This window comes from Stylophora pistillata, chromosome 10, assembly GCF_964205215.1.
Source record: "Stylophora pistillata chromosome 10, jaStyPist1.2, whole genome shotgun sequence".
NCBI classification, from domain to species: domain Eukaryota; kingdom Metazoa; phylum Cnidaria; class Anthozoa; order Scleractinia; family Pocilloporidae; genus Stylophora; species Stylophora pistillata.
Genome location: NC_142528.1, coordinates 20877157 through 20896643, shown reverse-complemented (window position 1 = coordinate 20896643; position 19487 = coordinate 20877157). Strand labels below are relative to the sequence as shown.

Here is a 19487-nt window from a genome sequence, read left to right as displayed (position 1 = left end):
ATTTTTGATGGAGTGAAATCATTTGTTTGATGAGAAATCATTGATGCGTGTCATAGCCTGCCCTGCGTGTTGTCACTACATTTATCACAAATTTGCTACATGTCTTTTTTGTTCATTTTTTAATATAAAATATTTGAGTTCCTTGTCACATGTATATATTCAGCTGATATAAACTGTCAAGTCATCACCAGCGACGTATCAGAATAAACTTCTATTAGATAAACAACTCCAGCGGTGAACTGAGATCTTTAGAGAAGAATAAATACGAAGACGAAGCGACACCCCAGAGGTGTCGCTTCATCACTACTCTGCAACTAGTACGTACACGTTTCCACTGAACTGGATTTCTACTCCAGAAAGGCCTTTGATTGCATCAGTAGTGTACAGGTAAATGGCAATTAGCCACTAATGAACAACCAATCTATCATCTGGTTTGTGAATTTTTTGTTTTTTTTGTTTTTTGTATCTTCGAAATTTACTTATTTACCTATGAAAGGCCGATTAAAAGACGTTAAAAACCCAATTTTTTGCAGTATTTTGGTGTAGTAACGGAGAAATGAATTCATAATTTAAAAAATGAAAAAAAACCAAATAACACCGACATTGATTATTCTCTATATTTTGCGAGTCGTTTTATGAGTGCATGTTACCCTCAGCTTATTTTGTTTAATATTTTTGTTTTGTTCGTTGAACTAGTGTCGAGTCTTTCGTAATTTAAAGGAGGCCACAATACAATTTCGTTTTGATTTAGCAGTACCATAGTAGTTTTCGTGATAGAGAATATCACCTGCAGAACATTAATGTAACATGAAATCCCGATTACCACTCTTGATGAATAATTTGTTGTGATCTGTTTTATCTTGTAACTCTTCTAGGGTTCAAAGACTGAAGGGTTTGGAGGTCAAAGTACCTGCCATACTCCAAAATGACTTTATCCCTCGAAATAGTACGTTCTTTAGAAACAGGAATCTTTTTTCCTGCAAACTTGATTGGCAATCTCTTGGTTATCGTGGTGATCAAACGTACTAAAAAAAACTTGCGAACTCCAGTGAATTATTTATTAGGAAACCTGGCCGTGGCAGACATAACAGTGGCTATTTTTATGGTTGTGGACCAAGTTTTCTTTCACGTGGCCCATCATCCCAGAGGCTTGGCAGGTGATTACCTGTGTAAGCTCTTGACTGGAAAGACCCTCTCCTGGGTAGGGTCCGTGGCATCCGTATGCACGCTTCTAGCATTAGCTTTCGAGAGGTGATTTAATCGTTTACCATGCTTTGTATTTAATTCTGATGAAGTTAAAACATTTAATTAAGCCTTTCTAACTTATAATTTTCAGCGTCAAAATACCTTGACCTCTGCTTCCTTTACATCTCCCCCCCCCCCCCTCCCTCCCTATATAGACGGGCAGTGAGGGAGGGTCCAGGTTCAGGCCCTGTCAATTTCACTTGTATGTTTTTGAGGGCTTTCTTTTCGAACGGTGTTCTGTTTCTTGGGGTGTCTGCCTTAGCATTAACATCGTTCAGATTTTCTGTGTGAAAGCAGTTTCATAGCAGAGGGTGTGAAGATCATGTGAACGACTAAGAAAAGGAGGAAAAGTGGTATTTTGTCGGGAGGGATTTTTCCCCTGGAGTACGATTGAAATTGGTCCAAAAAGCATTGGAAATTGATTTACGTTTCCGACTGAAAATGAGAGTAACTGTTTGTAGCGAATTCACCGAAATAAGTGTATCCATACTCTTTTATTCTATCCTTACCATCAAACACCTTACAAACATTATCTGCCCTTTCCACCTTTCAGTTTAGCTTGTGATTGTAAGAAACGGATTTATGAAAGTCACATTGAGCTTTTTTGGAGGTGATAGTGTTACTTCTTTTGATTGAAATGTTTTCAACACTGAAAATTATGAATATCAAACTCTAAGGAATTTCTCCTTGCGTGGGAACGAGTTGGAAATTCCTACAGATCTGGAGAAAGTTCAAACGCTCTTGACAATTAGTTATTGATCTTGTACTAAAAGGTATACTGCAACCAAAATAATTTAGGTTAAGGGTATGAATACTAAGGGATTCCACCCGACGACATGCGGGAAGCAGACGGAAAATTAGGCTTTGAAAGGGTAACGCGGCAAATCCATTTTTTTTCTTCCGTTTAACAGAATTTCTCTGGAAGCAAAAGGTAAACTATAAAAGTGTAGAATACGGGGTGAAACATCAGCAAGATTTTACTGCGAAAACCCTTTCCCTTCTCCCACCCCTGGTCATTGACACCAATGCAGTGATACTTGAATCTTAGTTTAATATTTTAATTTTTTCATATTAAGATGTGCTTTCTTGTTTAAACAATACTGTCCGTAGGTTCTACGCAATTGTCTTGCCTCATCACAGCAGAGATAGAGTTACAAAGAGAAGGGTTGGCGTCCTTGTTGCATCGTGCTGGCTATTTGCCTTTCTTTTCAACGCGCCTTTATTTGTTGTTCGCAAATTTAATGACGAACAAGTTGAGACTGGGTTCTTTTGCGCAAGTTACTGGCCTGACAATCGCCTAGGACTTGGTTATAACTACCTATGGTTGATGTTTGTGGGTGTAGTCCCTGTTGGTATTATGGTGTTATTTTATGGTAGAATCGTGCACAACCTATGGTACAGCGAGAGACAAGTCGTACAGGGAGCACAACTGGCTCGTCTGAATTCCAGAAAGCGAGTAACAAAAATACTAGTCACTCTGAACGTTGTTTATGCATTTTGCTGGTTTCCCAATTTGTTGTTAAATATCCTCAATTATTACATCGCTAACCCCGCTCTTCATTCGATTGGTTATCTTGTGACGGAGTTGCTGGTGTTGTTGAACTCCAGCATAAATCCGTTCGTGTATGCTTTACAAAGTAAGCAGTTCCGAATAGCCGTCAAGCACATAGTTCGTTGCAGAAGGAGCGCGGAAGTAAGACCGCTAGGTAAGGTCGATACCCGGGCTGTTGATAGCTTAACAAGGACTGTTAAAATGCCACAGTAATACGAATATAAAATTCCCATGCCTTTGCATTGTGGAATATTTCTAATCAATGTTTTCATTAAAAAATTAGTAAAAGTTCAGCAATTTGTATTTCTTGTGGAATCAAACTACAGCAAACTACAGCAAACTACACCTACTCTACCAAACCACACCAAGCTTCACCGCACCACAGCAAACTAAACCCACTACAACAAACTACAACAAACTACATCTACTACACCTACTACGTATACATCAAACTACACTCACCATACCAAGCTACCCCCACTACACCAAACTACACTTACCACTGACCCTTCCACAAATTCTTGTCTATTGTATTTAAGAATGAGTGTAAGTTTTTTTACTGAGATAGTGGAAAACTTTGTTCTACATTCGTGACGGTAATCATGGATTTATTACCAGTAAAGCAGATATTTAAGACTGGATTTCAGCAGCCTAACGAATTCAATTATATCAAAGCAATCAGTACCACTGGAAAATGAGATCTGCAAAACTTTCACTCTCCTTGAAAATTTGATAGGACAAGTCTTTATTCGAAGTTAAAGCATTCAAAATCACATCAGCCTTTTACAAGAGAAAGAAAAATTCAAATGCCAAGTTATATTTGGTGAAATATAAATACATGTACTTAGGAATGGTCCTACAACTTATTTTGGAAAATATTTCCTTCGTGGACAAAAGCAAGCAACAGCAGGTAAATTGAAGGGACTGATATCAGTTTTTGTTGATATACATGTATGGAGATTCTAACTCTTCTATGCTATTTCTGGAAAACCAGTGTTTCGATGAATATAATATAATTTGGTAATATCAACTAATGAACTTTATGAACTTCATATATTATATGAACTTCATATACTATATGAACTTCATATATTCATTGTACCTCAATATCAGCTAAGTTGAAATTGTTTTTGGCCACCATAAAGAGTTAGAAGGCTGACGTTTCGAGCGTTAGTCCTTCGTCAGAGCGAGTGACGAAGGGCTAACGCTCGAAACGTCAGCTTTTTAACTCTTTACGGTGGCCAATTTACAATTTCAACTTAGTTCATATTACCAAATTACCTTGTTACCCCCACCGACGCAGCACCACAGTTTCTTTAGAAACTTACCCCCCTCTTTTTATGAATATGTCTGTCTTTCTATTTTCACATTAAGGTCAAAATTTTCTTTCAATTTTTGACGCATTTCCACCTTTTTTCATTAAATTTTCAGATTATCAATATCATATCGGCTGACCTGCAAATAGCCCTAACTAGACTAAGGCGGGTAACTAATCAAGATCGAGATGGCTAACTAAACTACCCAAGCTTACCGCTTGAACTAAATTGGATTCAGTGCTGAGAAATACTTGCAATGAACGCTGAGCAACTCCTGTCAACGCACAATACCTTGTAAGCCCTCCTTCAGGCCACAAAAGGCCGAGAACACAAGTGGAAAGAGCGAGGCTTCAAAGTGCCCTAATATGGCCGACAACGAAGAGTCGTTTAAAACTCAAAGAAATCCGTAGAGACATTCAATTTATGATACAAAACATACTTCGTGACAATTTAAAACTCTGAAAAGAACTGACGGAGTTGAAGACGCTGTTCGAGGAAAATCTACAAGAGTAAGACGAACCTATACCAGTAGTCACGTCCTTACCACAACGACTGAAGGAAGCAAAAACCAAGATAGATGAGCTAGAAGAAGACATTTCATAATTTTATTACCTATAAGAAAACTTAGAACAATGTTCAAGAAAAAATTCTTCAGGACTCCACTTATTGCCCGAAAGTGCCAACATACGATGACTGAAGAGGCTGTGCTGAAGTTTGTAGAAGTACTCGAGGTCAATATCGACTTGAGATGTCGACATCACCCGCCATTTGAAAGGCGAAGCGAGCAAAAAGCCTATCATTGCCAAAATGTGTGAGCCCGGCAAGAAGAAAACAGAACTATATAAAGCTAGATAGAAAGTAAACATCTATGATTTCTGATTTTTTCCCTGAAGAAAGCCTAACGAGTTGAACAACATGATCAAAGGAACCTACATGAAAGAGACCTTGACATCTCTCGGAAGGAATCTCCTTAAGGAGGCAATCCATAAAAGCAAACTTGGAAAGATTGCTGAAAAGTGATGTAGGGTTTTTATTAAGACAGCAGCAGACAACAGGTTAGTCAGGATTTACGAAAAGTATACCCTAATCAAAGGCTCTGTGAGCCAACTCGTGAATTGGATAAGCCAATGTAATTTGTGTCGTAAATAGAAATGGGTATTTGATTTCCATACCAGGGTATGAATCGTCAGACTGGTAAATGAGCATTATGAGGAATATGATGTGAAACTAAATTAGGCCTCAAAGACAAAAAATACGGCCTAATTAGGATTTAGTGTACGACAATCACTGTTCCAGATTTTACTGTAAAGGTTTGTGGAAAGAAAGTTCAAAAGGGTGCTATTTTGTTTATCATAAAACTATTGTTCCAATATTAAGCTCAGTATTTACTTGCGATGCAAGTATAGGGATAGGCATGTAAAAGCTTATGCGCTGGATGGAACGCATGGACATAAGGATAAGCATAGATGTATAAGATTATCAAAACGTTGCCTTCTTTCTATGCTTGTTAAGACTTGGTTGGTATAAGCGTAAGGATAAACATAAGCGAAAGACTTTCAGGCAATCAGCAAGCACTATACTGCTTATACTCACCATGTCCCTATTTAACATAACATCGACTGAGCGCTTGTGCTCATGTTTATGTTGCAGCTGTGCCCACCTGCGCGTTAGCTTGTTATGTTTATGCTTATGCTTATGTTGCAACAGAGTACCGCGCTTGAAGCTAAAGTTTCATGTGGTGCCTGAGTGGCCTTCTGGTAAAAAGCAACGCTGTAGACATCGTACTCAGGGAAGCGACGAAGTTAGTTCATATCTGCCGCACTCGGGTGAATTTTGCGTTTTGCTTAACTTCCTTTTTTTGTTTTCTTTTTTTTTCTTTTTCGGCCACAATAATCATTTTCCTGGATATATACATTCAGAAATAGAAGTATTGAAGCCATAAATGAAATATACGCTACAAGAGATAAAGTGTATTCGGAGATTGGGAAAAGTTTATTTCACTAATGAAAAAAGTATACATTTTTACTCTTTCAAGATTACCATTGGCTTCTTTTTCACCCCAACACTATTCTTAGCAATAAAGGTCGCCATTTCGTTTGTTTATCATTCGCCAAAAACTATCAAATGCATTCAAAAGCCTAAAATAGAAAAAAGTTTACTGGAATCGACCAACCGAGCGAGCGAGCGAGCGAGCGCCATTCATCACATCATACCTACAATTCGCTCTTGCGCATGCGCGCAATTCACGCGTTTAAAAGGATAAGTGACGATGAAATAAGAGTCACTAAATGCAATTGCTACGAGAATCTTTTTGATGAGGTAAAGGGTACCAAATCCTATTGGGAACTGATTAAGAAGATGTATGCCACCGTAGAATACATCAGCTCACAGATCAATGGCACTAGGAAAGGGGACAAGGCTCTTACAATCTCTGATTTTGAAAAAGTTGTACATTCTAAATTAACAATTCAGCACAGTAAGCGAAAAACTTGCTCAAAAATCTCCCCCACTTGATCATGATAGGCGCTCTAATCACACCCACACTATTATGCCCAAACTTTTGTGTATATGCCAAACGGAAAATGAATTTACTTGTGCCTTAACAAAATTAAAGTCCAATACCGCTTTGTAGTCCTGATGAGGTTGCATCAAACCCGTTGAAGCTGGTCAATACAGCTGTCTACTGTCTTTGTTTAAAGAAAACGCTAACCGTAACGTTGTTTTCACCATGTGGATTATACCGACAGAAAGAACACAATAGTCTTACAAACCCAACTACTTTCTTTTTAAAACAACATGAAGATATTCTTACTAAGGATCGACACCTAAAGGCAATACAGTAATTATCCGTAATAAACTTTCTTAAGCTCACGAGAAACTGACTCAACTCACCACTGACACATCTTTAGTTTTCCTTTGAAATAGAAATGTAATGATCCAACTCATGATTCTTTTCTTTGGACCATTTTCTGCCTTTTTTTCTTGTTTCATTCAATATAGCCTCTTTGTCCGCCATTGGGTCCGGTGATTTATACCATTCTGCTTTGGAAGACAAACGTTATCATTTCAAACTGGGTTCCCTTTGACTATTTCATTTTCTCTAATTGCAATTAACTGTTAAGGTAAGTTTGATGTATGTTTTCGCATTATTTTCTACCTTACGCTATTTGTTAAGTTGCATGGGTACAAAATAAACTTGATGCAATAACTGATTATGCTGCATTGAAATTAAATTGTCACTGTATCAATTATAAATTGTACAGTAAATACTGCATCACAAGTAATTTAAATGTTTTTCAGTCTTTCACTTTCATTGAATGTTGTCAAATAATACTCTCTACTTTTATTTCTAATATTATACTGGAAAGTGCATTTGAAATCCACAGCAAAAACTTAGCATTACTAGATGTATTAGCAGAGATTAACTCCTGCAGAAACAATTTGGTATCAAATGAGTTAAAAGACATGCATGGTTTTACTTTTTTTAAAGTTTGCTTTGAAATGTATATCTGCATCATAGATTTGAAATCTATTTGGAAAATCTGTCATGGCAAGATGTTCACAATTTTCCAATGATTTTTTAAATGTGCATTACATGGTAACAGATTGCATCCAGTGTCGCTTCTGTCCAATAGCCACAGGAATTGATTACTGAAAAGCAAACACTATAAAATGATATTGCACAATAGCATTTTAAAAGCTGAAAAGCGCTTTCCACATCATCATTAAAATCAAAATTATTCTTGTTCTGTTTATTGGAATGATTGCTAAAAGAATGTGGGAAATGTTTTTGAATTTGGGCTATTGCGGGAGCTTCAATTCGTGATTCAATAATGTATACACCGTTAACTTCAAACGAAATACTAGAGGAAGCTGCGTAGAGAATTTGAAAATACCCTGTTCAATTTACTCAAAATCTGTACTTCCAGAAGAGCACAACTTCCTTGAGAATGGGGCATAACAATTGGATCTTTGGCATGACTATCAACTATTTTAAAGATTCCATTTGTTGTAAGATACTTACAGTGCTACACCCAATTGTCAAAATAAATGAAAAGTTCTTTTGCCCGATCAAATTTTCAAACGCACCTACTAGGGAGGTGCAATATGCAAATTTTTTCAGTACAGTACCACTATATAACTTGGACTGTACTAAATCTTGTAAGTAGTACTGAACACTATGACTCTTTCAGGTAAGTTTGTTAGAAATAAATGCGATTGCCCAATAGTCTTGATAATGCCGCATACATTTCAATTCCAATATTCATAATGACAACGAAGCCTGCCTGGGAACTTACTGATTTCTTGCAAAATCTATATTTCAGAGCACTAAGTCACAAAGCTACACATTGACTACCTGAATTGGACCCAAACAATGCACTATTATCCTGACAGTAAAATAGCGTGAATTTCTATTCTCGGATTAATAGGATAAGAACTAGGATTTTCTCTACGTCCCTATTGAGATTAAATTAACAATATGCTATTCGGTGCAGGAGACTTAAAAAAATTATTGTTAAATTGCGCTGATCATGGTTTCGTGTTGACATTGTACATTTTGCTTCCAGTTTCACTTTAACTTTACACATTCCTCTCTGCATTTTGGGGATTGTTCGACGGCAACTTCTTTTTTCTTTCTTAAATACAAAGGCATATTTGAGGTAGCTGGTGTGATTTTCTTTCTGAACAAGAGTACACTTTGTACGGTGTAGTTTGATGACCACGGTACATTTACTATTAAATATCTTTGAGCAAGTTTCCAAGTTCTCCTTCTTTTCAAAAATATATGCGTCAGTTGTTTCTTCGTAATTCTGCTCGGTTCTCTGTCATCTCAGTCGGAGTCAATACATAGGTTCATGTGTCCCAGTAATGCGATAAAAGTAGACAAACTTTGCATATCGAAACCTGCGTTCCTTCATTGAAATCGGATCTCTATTGTCGCCGTTGCCTATTACACATAATTGTACAGCCTTCCTAGGAAAAAACAGTGATTGCTGAGAAATCTATATTGGAGCCTCTCCTGATGTTATTCAATGTTTTAGAGCGAAAATCGAACACAAGACAGGCACAAAATTGATATATTTGCTACAAGCTTGAGCACAAATATGATCAATGAAGCCATTTGATCCAACCATAGAAGTTTACCAATAAGAAGAGTGACCAATAAAGAAAGTGCCAAACTGTCCAAAGCAAAATACTTTAGGACACAACAGACTTATCTTTGCTATTGTGGTAAATCTTGCTAGCCTATTTCTACGCTCCGCAAATTTTGCGCGTAAGCTTCTGTTGTCTTCGAATTATTGTAATATAGTGCCTTCTTCACACACGAGTTCTCAACATAGCACCTGTTTAATTTGCATTAGAATTAATAGTTGGCATTCCATTTGAATAGCTCACAAATTCAACTGAGTTCACTTGAGTTTCACTTGAGTTTTCTCTTCGTTCTTGGGTGACTAGTACTGCATTCGTCATGCTTCTTAAATACAACCTTGTGGTTCCATACTGTCTTCGTTATGGGGCAAGTTAAGTTTAGGCTCGAAATAAAGCACTTTTTTCATAGATTATCATTTGCAGTGGTTTATGGGGTATGTTCATTAGCAACAAGTGACACAACGTCGATGCGATTGAAAGAAAACTTAAGATGATTTTAACAAGCAACTTGGCCGGACCTCAGTTTGAAATAATCATGTAAGTATTTGGTATCAAGTTTATCATTATGGATAAATGTCTCAAAAAAGTGGCGCGAAGTGATGCAACCTGTGTGGGAAATCCTGTATGAGACAACTTAGCCAGTGTCCAATTCTCTGCAATCGAAATCCGAAGCTATCGTCTGCCATAAATTCGGTCTAAATAAAAGTTGCCAACGGGTAATTACTCCTTGGTCGGTGTGCTATTTAACAATTATTCCACGGGTGCGCGTTGGATATGAGATGATAGATAGCCAACGAGGCGCGTAGCGCAGAGTTGGCTATAATCATCACACATCCAACAAGCGCGAGTGGAATAATTGTTTTATTTAAAAAACGCCCCCAAGATATTAGACAAATCTTCTCGACTTCATTTTGTGAGGAGAAACCGGATGTTACAAAGTACAGATATTGGATTATGGTATATTGGTTCATATACCATAATGGCTAAGCCAATAAAAAGTCTCAAATTCCATTATCCAATGATCCAGTTTTTAATAAAGAATAATAATACATTATTTACTTCATGCGAAGTGATTTAAGTATTTAGAACCGGTTGTTTCCGCTCCGAGTATCACCCCAAGGACGAAGTATTAGGAAAGGAACTGGAAACAGGCTCTCGAATATGATAACATTTGATGCGACTGTTCTTAATTCAAAATGATGGTATCTCTGTTTTATATTTCTGCAATTTCTCTATATATAAATAGCAGTAAAACCGGAAATAAATATTTATATATTTATAGGGGACCTGGAGTCCTATTATATTATCACCTGCCCTCGGGCGAATCATTAAATAAATAAAATAAATAAATAGCAGCAAATCTGCGTTCTTTTGTCGACCAAGTTTAAGAGTTTTTTTGTTCTAAAAAGTTTCACGAAATCAGTCAACTGATGACATTTATTACCAAAGGGAATAAATCATTTTATGCAGCCTGCACCACGTTTATCATTATCCCGGATGGGTTACATCCGGGACTTCCAATGGCAGATACTTAAATATTCGAACATGTGATTTCGGGCCTCTTTTAGTTAAGTTTCGGTGCAGGGCAAACATTTTCCCACCCTATTAACCCAGCCATTGTTTTCGAGCATTCTCATAGGTGCGTTGAATTCTCATTCGATGGGTGTTTGCCTTTACCTTTGCTGGGATTAGGTTTTTATTTCCGGTTTTACTGTAACTTGATTTGGTATTAAAAATAAATGGCCGCTTAACTGAGTGGCCAAATTACGGCAAATAAAGGTTGTCCGATTAATTCTCCCAGCAAACCGAGCTCACCCCTAGCTATGCACAGTGTACAACACTTGGTTATTGCCAAGCAAGCAAGAGGCATAAAATAATTGTAGGAAACGTCTGCGTTTACAGCATATTTAGTCTGTTTCTTTCGGTGCTGCCTAAAGATAGGTATCTTGAGGATCTTCAAGGAATCAAAATTTGCAAATAAGCTCAAGTTATGTTACGGGCAGACGATTCAAAGACATTTATCCTTAAGCAACAGCTGTGTTTGGCAAGAAGTAGTTTAGGAAGCGTGCGATAGCCTTGGGTTGACAAAATTTCTGACTAGCTCTGATAACCGAAGAGTTGCTTAAGGTTTGGCTTAAAGTTGATCGATGAATTTTCGTATTAGATCTACGTCCTCAATTAAAAATATTATGAATAGGAGAAGTATTCAATCAACTTCGCCGCAAAACTTTCAACGATTGTCCTCGATATGTTTATCGCATCAACGATCATTTCCACTGTACCGTAAAAATCCACTGCATCCAACCTCCTTGCGGAGTTTCTGTATTTATTAAAGGTTAACATGACATATAACAGAACTTATTTACTTACTAACACGAGTGCCTTTTCTTTTATGGTTGGATAATTGAAAATGAATTCAAAATGGTCGCGTTCAAGATGAATATAAACTAGTCTACGAGATTCAAAGATTGATAGAATCTCACTTCCAATAGCAGGAATTATATACAAGGCTCGACGCGGTCGTGTCTCTCTCTCCCTCTCTCTCTATATAGCTCTGCAAAAGGTAATAAATGGTAAATTGTGACTGAAATTGGCGAAGGATATCAAAACAAAAATTAAAAGCTTAATTAAGTGATAAAATGTCAACTGGTATGAATTAAAATACAACCGTATCGAACGAAGTACAGTTCTTGTTTTTTCCTCGCAATAACTAATCTGTAGCTAACCGTTACCTTACATTCTGTTCCACCTTATGCTTCAACAGATATTTTTCGACTTCGATTTTTTTACAACGCATTGTTATACTGAGTTGAGAGGTGATAAGCGCAAAATTTTGTTTAAAACGCCTTTAAAATAGCATTCGTTCCTTATACTAGTGATATTTACGAATATTCACGAATATTACGAATATTTAGGAATATTTATATAGGGTAGCCCAGTTTAGCAGATTGCTAGTTTAAATGGGGCCCTGTGAAACAATAACACCCACCCATCCCACCCCAGGGGAGGACATCCATCACACAGTAATCTCGTGCGTGGGAAATTCACGTCTCCTACCCCTAACCCTGCAGGAGACAGGGTCTAAGCTTTGTTCGTCCTTATTCGCGAAGACTAGAATATCTATTCATTTCTTGATATTATATAGAAAGGTAGCAAATTCTCCTCAGTTATTTTAAGACCATGAGTACTGGTCCGGCCGGGGCTTAAACTCTCGACCTCCCGCACAACACAATCCGGCGCTCTAACCAATTGAGCTAACCGGGAGGCGGTCATTTACCCAGGCTTGGTTGCTTTTGTAAACTTAGGGTACTGACCTTGCATTTCTTGAGCCTCAAACCACCTATCTCCATCTGTGCACTGCACAGGGAAGTGCAAATCCCCATCTGGAAGGAAAATATATTCAATTTTAATGATTTTTTCCTGCGAGACTCGATTAGTTAAGACATCTAAGAAATTTGGTAAATTTTGAACTGCTTTCCAAGATTTACGAAAACAAGCACATTACAAATCATTAACTGAGAAATGAAAAGTTAAAGACTAGCAAAAACTAACCATAAAAACCGACGTTTCGGTGTCATCATGACGCCATTGTCAAGGAGAAATAAAAAATAAAGTTTGTGGCAAGGTGTAACACTAAATTAGCATAAATATGTTAGCTCGTAACATATTTATGCTAATTTAGTGTTACACCCTGCCACAAACTTTATTTTTTATTTCTCCTTGACAATGGCGTCATGATGACACCGAAACGTCGGTTTTTATCGTTAGTTTTTGCTAGTCTTTGCATTTCTAAATCTTCATTGATAAATGAAAAGTTGGTAGTTCAATTTAGCAAAAAGAAACCTCCGTAACAACCTTATCAGTTGGTGGGATATCTCCGATAATGTCTGGAATGACTGCTTTTTTTTTTTTAATTCTATAAGACATAATCATGTCAGTAGTCTGATAAATAGAGCACCCTGTCTCACTCAATCAGAACGTTCGTATTACTATGACCGCTTGACCAACGACTGGACCTCTTATAAACTTTCGTTGTATTTTCTGCTTCGATATCATTGTAGCGTTTACGGCGACCAAAATCTAAATTCTAAAGTTCAAGGGCGTGTCGCTCCAAAACGCGGTTAACGAGGTGTTTGGGACTATTTTACTGATCGAAATGACAACCCAAAGTTGACTGTTTGCACGAATCTTTATTCTTGAAAAGCAATCGACCACGAACCACAATGACGAAAATAACGATTATTCTGACAGTCAATCAATCTATCGAACGATCGATCGTAAACTGAAACAACAATACAACGAAGTTCTATCAATCTAACGAAAAGCCGCGGAATACATGATCAAAGAATCGCATGTTAAATACTGGGCTCTAAAGTCTATAACGAGATTAAAAATACAAGTGAAACAGAACAAAAGTTTGGAAACAAATTAAAAGAGTTTAATGACTGATAAACAGCCCATTGTTCTATCTAAATGAGGAGCGTTCACTGACTCGCAAATTGGCACGAATTTGGCCTTTGAATCTTAAATCTATACAGATCATTGCAATATTTGTTTGTATATTGTCGCCCAACACTGAAAAGACTGGAGAGGGAAAAACAAAGTTACAAAGGTACTCACATATCGGTCCCGCTTGTGCCAGAGGTTGAGAAAACGAAAGGGCGAAAGTTTACCAAGGCTATTCAAAACTTACGAAGAACTGATTAAAGGGACGCTAAAATTGCCTTTTATATGCGCGCGGTGACGCTGAAAGGTCCGATTACAAAACCAATAGAAATACAGAAAAACAGATAAGCATTGTAACTATGTGGCTATCTGAAATTAGTGAACTAATCAATAATCAATCAAAAAATGAGCCTTCTGGCTAATGTCCTTAACAATCATGCCATGTGTTTCGCTGTTGGAGCTTTATTTTCGCGATGAAAATGAAAATTAACATTCTGTTCTAACTATTCAGAAATTCCTAGAGAAGTTAAAATCTTTCGGCTGGCTAAGAGACTGTCACAAATTAAAAGTAAAAGTTTCGAGGATAGCCTATCGGATGAATACATCACCCTTGTTACGAATTACTCTGTTCGACTGATAGAAAGAGTAAGAAGGATGATTGTTCCATTCGGGAATCAATCAAGCTGTCTGTAGATATGTTTTTTTTCAAACCGGCCATGAAACGGAATGAATATAGTCTTAAAAATGGAGTCATCTTCAGCAAGGACTCAAATGAAATGGACGGTCAGGTAAGTAGATTTCATAGAACTTCCTTCGCTCGGATAATTTGGAAGTTTAATTTCGCTGATGGCGAGGAAAATTTGACTACTTAAGAGCCATTGACCGTAAATATCGAGAATCCGCCGACAGTTGTAAAATTTCGTAATTCGTCTTATTTTTTCTGAAGGACCCTTTTAAAGAACCTTTTACGAAAATTATACCAAAAAGTTCTATAGCACTTTTTTTCTCTGAAATATCGAAAAGTTCAAAATACGCCTAAATGGCCGTTGTCCCCCCCTTAAAGCAATAAAAAATTATGCAGCTTCGGCAACTTCGTCCGCTACAACGCGACGCAATCCCGCTTTTAAATTTTGTGTGCTAACAGATGGTCTTTACATCTCTTGGAAAAAATTAATTTCTTGGTATGTTGTTACGTTTAAGTCTGAATAGTGTGTTTCGTTCAGTAAATAGGCGTTGCCTTTGATGACAGATATTTATTGATTTATTTATCAAACTTCCACTGAGTTAAAAAAAATAATATGAGGGATAAATAAGCTCAATAGTAAAACGAAAAGCGAAAAGCAAGAAGCTCAGTGAGGAACAATCACAACAGAGCAAGCTCCAACTAGGTGAAAGTCCAAAGGAAAAAAAAATATTGGTAATACAAGACTAATTTAATATGTCTTAAAAATATTTATATAAAATATGCAAATTCCTAAAATATATAAAATATGCGTAAGTATAATAGTTTATAAGTAATTAGAAACAACACTGGCGGAAACCGATTAGATTCCTGGTGGCAAAGCATTTAGGACACAAGGACTTCCAAGTAAAAACATTGTCCTGATCGAACGTTTCGATAAGAGCTTTTTTGTAACGTTTAATTAATGATCCTTTGAAAGAAATAACACAGGTAAAGTTCTTAATGACAAAGGCAAAGAATTCTATAACTTATCAGTTCTGTTGAAATAGCTACGTTGAAAAAGTCATTTCAAAGTATATAAAATATATTTTAATAACACGACTCGGGATTTACATTAACTCCGTACAGAAGAATCAGTAAGAGAGAGAAGTCGGTTTTTTATAACCTGTTAGCTTACCCGAGTCTGCGAACCTGAAGAGAGAAATAAAGTACTTCGCGTCCTTTCGTGGAGATAAAATAACCGTCAACTTCAGTGGCCTATGAACAGGTCTGCCCTTTATACCTAAAAATCATAATATACATCATCTTAGAGCTTTATTCTTGTATTTTTATTCATCCAATTCTCTATCTTGGCCCGCTATAAGCGGCACTCTTTCAAAGAGTTCGGGCGAAAATGACAAAAAATGTAATGCGATTCGTTGAACGGCTGTCACGCAAGATGTCTTGTATTTGGTACATTCCTGGCCAAGCTGAAAGATTGGCCTTGACCTCTTGCGTGACAGCTGTTCAACGGATCGCAATACATTTTTTCTCACTTTTTAGCCCGAACTCTTTGAAAGCTGGACGCGCCACCTATCGCGGGCCAAGAAAGAAACTTTGAGGAATTAAACTACAAGGATAAAAATTTAATATGAAATCCATTTTGGTATTGTAAATATATAATACAACACCTTTTTAAAGGCCTTTAATGGGTCGCGACAGCTGTTCAGCGGTTCGCATTGCATTTCTGACAAAATAGCCCAAACTCTTTTAAACCTGAACGTGCCGCTTATAGCGGGCCAAGATAGAGAATTGAAATAATTAAAATACAAGGATAAAGCTTTAAGATGACGTACATTATGATTTGTTAGTATATATGGCAGACCTGTCCATAGGCCATTGAAGTTAACCTCTACCTCTGCGAAAGAGACGCGAAGTACTTAATTTCAACAGGTCATTATTCAGACTTAAACATAACAACATAACAAGAAATTAATATTTTCTAAGAGAGAAAAGGACCATCTGCTAGCACACAAAATTTAGAAGCGGGATTACGTTGCGTTGTAGCGTACGAAGTTGCCAAAGTTGCATAACTTTTCATTGCTTTAAGGGAGGGGCAAAAGCCACTTAAGCGTATTTTGAACCTTTCGATTTTTCGGAGAAAAAAAGCGCGATAGAACTTGTTGATATAATTTTCGAAAAAGGTTTCATTAAAAGGGTCCTTTAGAGAAATTAAAATGAACTACGAAATTTGCAACTGTCGGCGGATTCTCTTTGTTTACGGTCAGTAGCTCTTACGCTTTCTGAGAATGTTCACTCGATCGTTATCCACTCATATCTTATTTTTCATTGATATTATTATCACGACCGTCACACTAACTCACCCTGTTGCAAATGATTCCGCAATGTCACCCAGATACATCATAAATGACTTCGACGTTCGAGTTTCGGCAGCGATTCTGTTTCTGTTCAGGAATACATAGGGAAAGTTTTGGTCCAAAGGCTAGTACAGAATAAATACGAGTGTTGCAAACATTGCGAGTTAGAATAGTTCGGAATGCAGTCTGAGAAACCGTTTCCATTTGAGTTCAACTGGCTTTGAATTTTCCATAGTCATGTCCTCACTTTTGATTGTTTTGAGCCTCAGCAAGAGCGACTGCGAACTTTAATCTATTCCTTTCAAAAAAATTCCTGCTCCGTGAAACTTATTTCATATACAGAGGGAAAAAAATTTAAATCACCAATAAAATTCTAGACCGTCTGTGTACGACCTAACAATAAAAGATGAAGAGATCGCCAAAACGTATGTTCGTCATGATTAGCAACAACAGCCCCAAGCTCAATATTCTATTGAGAGTCAATAAGCTAGCCGAAAACAAGATTTCCACTCTATTCTTGTTCAATAACGACAACACCACATGTAACTTAAGCTATGACAGAAAGTATTTTTTTAATATTAAAAACTAAATGATAGCAGTCCATGTTTTACGTTACAGCCGAAGTGTCGTTCTGAAAATCAGCAGTCGGAAAGAGATTTCGAGGAATGTTGCAACGCTCGTTCACATTTAGAACGTTGTATTGCTTGTGGCATCCAGAAAAGCAGTTTGATTTTCTCAATACTTAAGTGGAAAATTGTGTTTAAATGTCGGCCAAAAGTGAAACACATCGTGAAATTATCTAGATCGATTTTACATGGACCCCGCTCACCCTTTCCAAAAGGCTCCCATTAGTGAGAAAGTCAAGCGGCCTACGCGAGATGTGCCCCAAAGCAAACATCGAAAGCCTCGATACACAAAGATATATCTAGAACGTTGTATTGCTTGTGGCATCCAGAAAAGCAGTTTGATTTGCTCAATACTTCAGTGGAAAATTGTGTTTAAATGTCGGCCAAAAGTGAAACACATCGTGAAATTATCTAGATCGATTTTACATGGACCCCGCTCACCCTTTCCAAAAGGCTCCAATTAGCAAGAAAGTCAAGCGGTCTACGCGAGATGTGCCCCAAAGCAAACATCGAAAGCCTCGATACACTAAGAAATATCTTGCCGTTCATACATATGCAAAGTTTCATACTTGGTTTTCAGCAGCCGCCATCTTTGGTTTGTAGTGTGACATGTTTTAGTAAAATGTAAATTGAAGAGCTGTTGTTCGTCAAGGAACTTTCAGTCTCAAACAATCAAGATCAAGCTATATAAAAGGAAGTATTTTGATCTGGATGAGTATAGAAGGGTTTCATTATATCTTTTTCTTTCTCTCTTAGATTCAATTTTCTGCTTGACTCGTTTGGCTCAGCTTGGAATGGGATATTTTGTGCATATATATCACTAATCAAGACTGTTTACTGTTTCCAGTGATAATCTGAAGAAAGGGACATTCTTCGCAGCAATCGTTTTTATTCTTAGTTTTGAATCCTTCTCTCTCAATAGCTTCACTGACGAATGTTGAAAGATATCTCAGCATCCATGTTTTAGCCCAATGAATCGAAACCGAATTCAAACGGTGTAATTTTTAAACAATCACTCGCATCGTGAAGGCCAATATACAACACAACGAACGTTGAAAGATATCTCAGCATGTTTTAACCCAATGAATCTAAACCGAATTCAAATGGCGTAATTTTTAAACAATCACTTGCACCATAAAGGCCAATCTTAGAAGCATATAACACAATTTCTTAGGATTTTCTATCTTTTGTAAGGCTTTTTTAAAGGGTAATTGCGAATGGTTTGTCTACGTTACCTTGTGGATCCAGTTGAAATCGCCACCAGTCAAAACACTTCAAGAACACCCACCAGAGAGGCCTTAACAATACACTTAAACCTCTCCTCAGGAAATGACCAATAGCCATAACCACTCACTGTGTGGGGGTTTTGTTTCCCTTCCTCTAACCTTTTTTGTGAGTGCGATGTAAAGTGAGACAAAAATGCCGCGTTTGCAGAACACGGTGCGGTTGTGACTTGAGAAGCTTGTGTACGAGTAAAGGGAATAGGCAACGCCTTTCATTTCCATGGCAAATCTTGAATTGCATCCGCTTGACCTCTAACGAGATTTTTGCATATTACCAGTGATTCCCCACACAAACAACAATAAAGAAATAAAGAAATAAATATCTTTAGCCAGGAGGAAACCATACCCTTTGGTGGTTTTCAAGCTGGTCCTGAGTAGAAATTATAAATATATAGTAGCTTAAAATTTGTTAAAAGTTAAAAGAGCATACAGTAACAGTGAAGTCCTAAGATAGAGTTGACAAAATATTAAATAAAAAATAATAGTTTATATAAGCTTCTTAAGTAAATCAAGGCTATTTGAGTTCCTTGTAGATAATGGGAGAGCATTCTATTCGAAAATCGCTTGATAAGTTAGTCTTTGTTGCCCCCACTAGCGCCGAGAAGTTGTCTTTGTGCCTAGTGTTACAAGGGTGGGTATCCCTTGAGAACATTAATTAAAATTCCCAGTCAATCAGCCCCTGCATGTGTTTCTATACAAAAGAAAGACGGTGTTGCCGTCGCCTTTCTGATAAAACTAACAAATCGAGTTCGTTAATTACCTCTGTTGCGGAGGAATGTTTTGCTTTATCAAGGATTGATTTTGCAGCTTTGTTTTGCAATGACTGGAC

General features: G+C 37.2%; 1 protein-coding gene and 1 long non-coding RNA gene across 2 annotated transcripts; one reads left to right on the top strand and one right to left on the bottom strand.

Moving 5' to 3' along the window:
• Positions 1-62: 62 nt before the first annotated feature.
• LOC111325990 (QRFP-like peptide receptor) lies at positions 63-3090 on the top strand. The gene is made up of 3 exons (XM_022929906.2): positions 63-387; positions 876-1251; positions 2356-3090. The coding sequence occupies exons 2-3, from the start codon at positions 926-928 to the stop codon at positions 3008-3010; spliced, it is 981 nt and encodes a 326-aa protein (XP_022785641.2). The 5' UTR covers positions 63-387; positions 876-925; the 3' UTR covers positions 3011-3090.
• An 8469-nt stretch (positions 3091-11559) lies between these two features.
• On the bottom strand, positions 11560-14086 carry LOC148722197 (uncharacterized). The gene is made up of 3 exons (XR_015992161.1): positions 13885-14086; positions 12579-12647; positions 11560-11818 (listed from the first exon to the last, which is right to left on the bottom strand). It is a non-coding gene; the product is annotated as an uncharacterized LOC148722197 (long non-coding RNA).
• Positions 14087-19487: the final 5401 nt, after the last annotated feature.

Bases quoted from the DNA above. Each gene is read 5' to 3' on its own strand.
- LOC111325990 (XM_022929906.2), top strand. From the start codon at position 926: ATGACTTTATCCCTCGAAATAGTACGTTCTTTAGAAACAGGAATCTTT. The intron at 1,252-2,355 runs GTGATTTAATCG...TACTGTCCGTAG, and splicing joins CTAGCATTAGCTTTCGAGAG to GTTCTACGCAATTGTCTTGC.